The 6,684-nt window shown below is 43.1% G+C and overlaps 1 protein-coding gene across 1 annotated transcript; it reads right to left on the minus strand.

The window, feature by feature from the left end:
• Positions 1-200: 200 nt before the first annotated feature.
• Positions 201-6,072, minus strand: LOC133911938 (E3 ubiquitin-protein ligase IPI1-like). Its single transcript, XM_062354438.1, has 6 exons — positions 5,638-6,072; positions 4,082-4,263; positions 3,531-3,589; positions 2,990-3,018; positions 2,506-2,893; positions 201-890 (listed from the first exon to the last, which is right to left on the minus strand). The coding sequence occupies exons 1-6, from the start codon at positions 5,873-5,875 to the stop codon at positions 413-415; spliced, it is 1,374 nt and encodes a 457-aa protein (XP_062210422.1). The 5' UTR covers positions 5,876-6,072; the 3' UTR covers positions 201-412.
• Positions 6,073-6,684: the final 612 nt, after the last annotated feature.

Below are 6,684 nucleotides of genomic sequence, written 5' to 3' on the forward strand. Positions count from 1 at the left end.
GCAGCCGCGGTGATCTTGTAGTTCGTCACGATCGGAGGCATGGAGCTCGATGCGGGTGGGTTTGAGGCGCAGCATCGTGACTCGTGAGTCGTGGCCTTCTGAAACGAAGGCCCAAGATTTTAAGCACCACAGGTCGGCAGCAAAGAGAAAATCCGGTCCATGCATAGCATGAAATGCAGCTCTATCGAATGCCTCAACCAGACCGGAAATTTGTATGTACTTGATTGAATCCAGTCAAATAAACCCAAAAGTCTCCTTGGGCCAATTTCTTCAGCATCCTGCATATATCGCCTCAAGGTTTAATTACCATCCGACCCGGCTTTCTTACAACCAACAAGATTTAATTCCCATATCTTCCTACAACCAACAGGGTTTCCGAGTTTGTACTAACTTAGGTCTTACCAGCGCTGGGCTACATCCGAGGGATGTGCATTTGCCGGAATGACGCGTTGTCCGGCGATCTGTTCTCTGGTGGTGGTGACCTACCGGCGGCAATCCACTGCCCGGACAGCCTTCTTGAGGCGGATGGAGGCTCTGGTGTGCCGTGAGGCTGCTGCTGTTGTTGCGAAGAGCTCCACCAGGTGCCTTCATTATTCACGGGCATCAGCGGGTACGGAGCGAAGCGGTCCCTCTCCCAGGCGTAGAACTGGCTTCCTCTGACGTCCTCAGTCTCCATTGAACTAGGGCCTGATGAAGCTGGTGGGAACAGGCAAAAGGGGGTGTTCTCCGGAGCTGGCACCGGAGCTCCCAATGGCAGCATGCCTCCTGATCGCTGTGACCCAGCGAATAAGCTAGAACTCTGCTGGAATTGTTCGTTGATGTTGCCATGTGCTCTTATGAATTGTGGCGCCATAGGAGGAACACTAGGAATTCTAGGTCTTGAACCAGATCTGCAAACAAAGAATATGTCATAGCCATTTAGATATATAATACTGAAGTATAATAAAGCGCATACTAAACCATGTAACAGTAGTGCATGACTACTTTGTTGTAAAGCTGACTGTGTTAATGTAGAACCAAAGATGAAACAATGATGTCATCAGGATATAACTTGGAAGAAAACCACAGCATAACCCCATCCGTAATTTCCAGCTTTGCTTAACTATCAGCATTACTGTCCTACTGTCATTAGTATACTGGAACACTAGCATCTGAATTACCAAAATAAACCAAAGGCCCAAAACAGATACGGTATGTGCTGGTCCTAACAAATCTGATTGGAACGTACTTAGCTAGCATCTGAATTACCAAAATAAACCAAAGGGCCAAAACAGATAGGAAATGTCTTACTGTCATTACTATACTGGAATGCTAGCATCTGAATTACTATACTGGAACACTAGCATCTAAATTTGTCATGTTTGGCACACTGCCCATATCGGACCCACCACCATCGCTTCTCTCTTAACTCCACCCTTCCACACCCGCTATTCTAAACAGCAGTTGCCTAACCTGTTTAGAAGCCACCCTCGCACCTAGTGCCTAATCACTGCCCTGCCTAGGTGCTGCCCTGCCGACTGCCTAGCTCTTTTCAGAACACTGCCTGCATCCCGAATCCATACCACCCCATGCCCTTCAATAATGCCTCCTGCATCCTTCATCTCTGTTTTGTGTACAACCCTCATCCAACCTTATTTTCCCAACCAGCCAAACCAGTTTCTTACCATTTGTTACCTATCTTTGCAAGCTGCACCATACTAACAATCGTGTGGGCAGCTTTTGTGATATTAAAATTTCTAATGCAAGGTGTCACATCTGCCCTATGCCACAATGTTAGTGCCATGTATTTCCCATATTTTATTGAGGTGCAAAAGTTATCAAATGATAAACAAATCATAAAGGTGAATTTCGCTCTTGAACAAATCATAAAAGCATCTGCCGGTGTGGGGTTGGTTTATCTTCAAATCTCCCGATTTATTTGGATTTTGTGTAACTTAAAATATTGCCACGTGCAGAACTTGAGCATAATATATGAATCCAGAAATACTTTGTTAATTAAGAACCCACATACACATCTTTATTTGGAATTTTGGATATCTAGACAATCCTGTAACTACAGACGAACAATGCAAATGTACCCGACTCGTTCCCTCTAACCAGCACAAGCCTTCTATGCATTCCATAATCCAAAGAACGCAACATGGCAAACCGTTGCAGTTCACCTGAGGCATGGATCCACATTTCTCTAATCAATTGAGTGTGCTACTAAGACATGTACCTATGACACCTAATCTCTTTTTCTAGGTTGCAAAGGAATCAAATTTAGTTATAGGAACTTAAATATTGTTTATAATTTCCAAAAATAGAACAGAAGTTACTGAAATGCCTTTAGTCGATAAAGCTGCTTTTAGAGAACTAGGTCATGTTGGTTGGGTAGAACATCACAAAGGATTAAACATGAAATTCTAAGCATTTTCTGTAGGTAGAGGTGGCATGCTATTTTTAATGAAGGGAAACGCAATTAACTCATAACAGGGAGATAATGAAAATTGAAAAATAACTTACCCATTTCCATAAAATGAGGGGAGAGACCCTCGCTGTTGGCTATCACTATCAACACCCCCAACCCTCATTGCTCCCACAGGGACTCCTGGCTGCTCAGCTAAACTGTTACTGTTGTTGGATTGAGAATAGGAGTGGGGCATGTGTGCCCACGGGTTATGATGGAAATCAATAGGATGTACTGTCTGCAATGTTCGGCCATCTGTTGGCCCAGCCAAGGGGTTCCAGTGATCATGATATCCGGCACCATCCATTGTTCTCTCCACGACATGGGAGCTTGATGATGATGCCAGTGGTGGGAGAGGGTGAAAGTAAGCGAGATATGGACCTGGATGAGTTGTTGATACAGAAACAGGCTCAGTGTTGAAGTTTTGCCCCATGAAATCATGAACTGCATTGGCAAATATTAAAACACGTTCAGTCCTCAGAAAATGTGATTAGGTATATGGAGGATTAGTTATTGCTTCTAATATAAATGAAAACTTACAAGCAGCTGGGGGTGAGGGCTCTACTTCGCTGTTAGAAGAGGAAACACAACATGAGTAAACAGCATGATAACCAATAAAACAGTAACTCTATTATACAAAGATCTTAAAACATAATGGAGGGAATTTTAAAGCAAGAGGTGACATTGGAACTGTGTAGTCTCCCAACATCAACGCCACAGACGAGCACAGATAACTGAACACTAACACACTGACCAATATCACATTAGAAGACATGGAGTATTTCAACATATGATGGGTGAAAAGAGATCAGGAAGTTCCACTGTGGTTACAGGCTTTGAGGTGCCCTCCATAATAGCGTAGTCGTGGTACTAAAACAGTGGCACCAAGGATTCTATAACTGGTGGCAGAGGGAAGTTTCAAGACTGCAGTAAATTTGCAGCAGCAGGGACTTAATGGATAACTGCTGTAATGATGTAGTTATTAACATACACTAAAGTTCATAAGAAAATAATATCAACCATGCACTTAAAGGGAAAATGAACATAGCAATAAGTAGAAAATATGGAGGGCAGAACATACTCAAATAAGGATGGAACCTGTGCTACGCGACCAATAGGACACCACTGGACGCGAAGTGGCTGCATAAAACAGTCCAAATGTATCACAATTAGCAAGGATATGACATCATTTAGCAAGTAAATACCTCACAGTAACTATAAAATTAAACATATAAAGTAACATAACTGTAACGGCAGTAACTATGCCAGCTATATATAATTAGCCGACCTCACAGTGACTGTGCAATAATTTTTTTATTATACTGGTTTCTGGTATGTTTAATGCTAGGTTAAAATTCCAGTCTCAAGGAAGAAAGCCCATAAAAGACACATGCAAATACCATGCCAGTTATTTACAATAGAAGCACTGGACTCCTTAAGTAAACAGTAACAGTCGAGAATCCATAACTGTAAAATTCAATATGCAGAGCAAACCCTATCCAAAAGAAAGTAGGAGTAACAAATGACACCTAGGGAATTAGGTGAGGTTCCGAAAAGGAAGCAAATGGATCGATGCAACATAAGGTAAAAAAAAAAGTGTCACATGTAACTTAGAAGGTTTAACTCCCTTACCACAAAGGTTGCCACCTCAGAGTGACCAACATCATAGAGGTCTTCATCATAACCCCAATCATCATTGTTTACATCCTGTGATGAACGGAAACCATTTGCATAAAGCCAATTCCCGATCTCAATTTTGCGACAATTAGGGCATTGCATAATGCCTTTGGCATTAAATGCTGAACCAATGCAATCTGATGGAATAAACGATTACAAGCATTAGAGTTTAGAATAAATCAAGTGGCACATACATGCACAAATCTATTATGTAGAATAAGCACTTTCAAGTTCAACTATAACAGCATAGTGGATTCAAAAGGATACTATGAAGCATACAACAGCATGTTGCACCTTGCATGTAAAAAAGATTCCTTACAGCTGCTTTATACGAACAGTTTACTACTGACCACACCAAAATGATTGGTCCAATGTGCAAAGCTATGGACTGAATCTATTACAGGGAGATTAATTATTGCTAACATAACTAAGTAAGCAGCAGTAGTATGTAATATTAGTTACTGGTTTCCTCTCGTGTTTTAAAGGTTTGTAATGAACATTCTTTGTTATCTACATCAACTTATTGATAGCGAACATTTTTCAGTACTACACTATTAAAAAATTACTGCCTGTCAATATCGAATAATTCAAAGCCATAGAAATAAACTGGTCTTAATAGATTTATGAAATTCCTTCTGGTTCTCATCACACCAAAACAAAATAGCACATTCACACATGCATAGCTCTCTGGAATCTAGATTGGCTAAAAAATGTTGCTTTTGGTAATAAAACATGCACACACTGAATGGAGATCAAATCCCTGACAATCCCAACACTTTGTAGTAAAGCATAAAACTTTATGATTTGCATCACCCTAATTTCTACAACTCACAGAAATCCCCACATTCTAATGCAAAGTTACTCTATTCACTCCCAAAAAACCGATCTCATGCAAATCTAAAGGAAAAGGTAGTCCCTAACACGACTCAGAAACCTAAAGAAAGAGCGGACCCAAATCATTCTTGAATTACACCAAGTCCTTTACCGGCAACCAGACAGACAATGCTAAACTTTTGTGTTCTCTTGAGAGATGGCTTCCAAATTACTCAATTCATAAGAGTACGGAGCGATATTTCTCATAAGGACACATCCAATTTTTTTAATGAAGTCAAGAAACATTGAGATATACACGAATTGATGAAGCCAGGACTAAATTACAGCAAATCTTGAAACAAGAGAATGCTCCCACCCCGTCCAAATTGTAAAACATAATCGCAACATATGGTATCTCCATAGAGAAAAACATGAATTTAAACCTCGACCATGAAATTTTCAGCAACATCAGCCATGCAGAAGTGTAATTTTCACACGAACTCGCTCAGATCATCTCCCCAAGCTCAAACCCATACCCAAATTCCAAATTTTCGCAATTCTACTGCCACTAACAAAACCCCTAGATTGCCCCCACCAAGAATTCAAGAATAGGCCTCCACCCGCCAGCTCCCACCTCCCCAATACAAATCACGCAATCAAGAACGAGCGTGAGATCTCGAGGCAGCGAAGCCGCTCACCGAGGTGGAACTCGTGGCCGCACTGCAGCCTCGCGGTGGACCTGTTCTCGCCGCCGGCGACCACCGCGTCGAGGCAGATCGAGCACGACACCACCGCCGCGGCCTTCTCATCCCCTTTGCCCTCCCCCTCCCGGTCCTCAGCGCCCCCGCCCTCACCCGCCTGCTCCTCCTGCCCGCCGCCTCCTCCTCCCTCGGCCACCACGGCTGTCTCCTCCTCCTCCTCGGCGCCCAAGCCCATCCCGGTAGCGCTCGCCGCGTTCCCCACCACTGCGACGCCGGAGCAGCTCCGATCTCTCCCTCGCGCGCGCTCGTGGCCCTCGCCCCGCTCGATACCACCAACGAGCTCCTCGTGCTGTGCCTCCCTCTGCGTCTAGCGGTTTCGCGTCCACCAGAAATGAGAAGAGGGGGCAGAGAGGAGTAAATGGAAGGAATTGCGGATTTCTCCTGGGGCACCTCGGAAGCCGGATAATTCTAACAAGAGGCCGTGCCCGGTTTAGACAGCTTTTTCTCTACGTCGACGTAATTCTAGTTTGCTAACTGTCTAGTCAATTGATTTTTGGGACGTCTAGCTAATTTGCAATTGCTTCTAATAATAATTTAAATGAACCTACCTGCGGAGTTGTCAATCCGATAATGATAGTCAAAGATCCATCATGCCAATAAAGTGGTGATGATGCTGCTGGTTGCAAGTCTGACAAGGTTTGAACGAAAGATGATGGTAGAGATTAGGTAGTAGAGTTAGATTCTGAAGCAATATGCAGTAGGGAATGCGGCGAGCGAGTCTGAACATGACGACACTATATTTGATATGATGTCACGATTAATATCGGAAGATGCTCACGATGACATTGAAAACTGAGATGGAGGAAAGCCATTGAGGTGGGGGAATATGGTGAGGAAGGAAAAAAGGGGTATGTCTGTTGGGGACGAAGGTAGCGTCTGTGATGACTTGTTTTTATAGTCGATAACGCAAGTTAATGAAGTTTCTATGGTGCATATACTCTAGAATTCATGTATATTACAGGAAAGTATATAAACCTCAATGTA

Source organism: Phragmites australis, chromosome 1 (genome assembly GCF_958298935.1).
Source record: "Phragmites australis chromosome 1, lpPhrAust1.1, whole genome shotgun sequence".
Classification (NCBI taxonomy): domain Eukaryota; kingdom Viridiplantae; phylum Streptophyta; class Magnoliopsida; order Poales; family Poaceae; genus Phragmites; species Phragmites australis.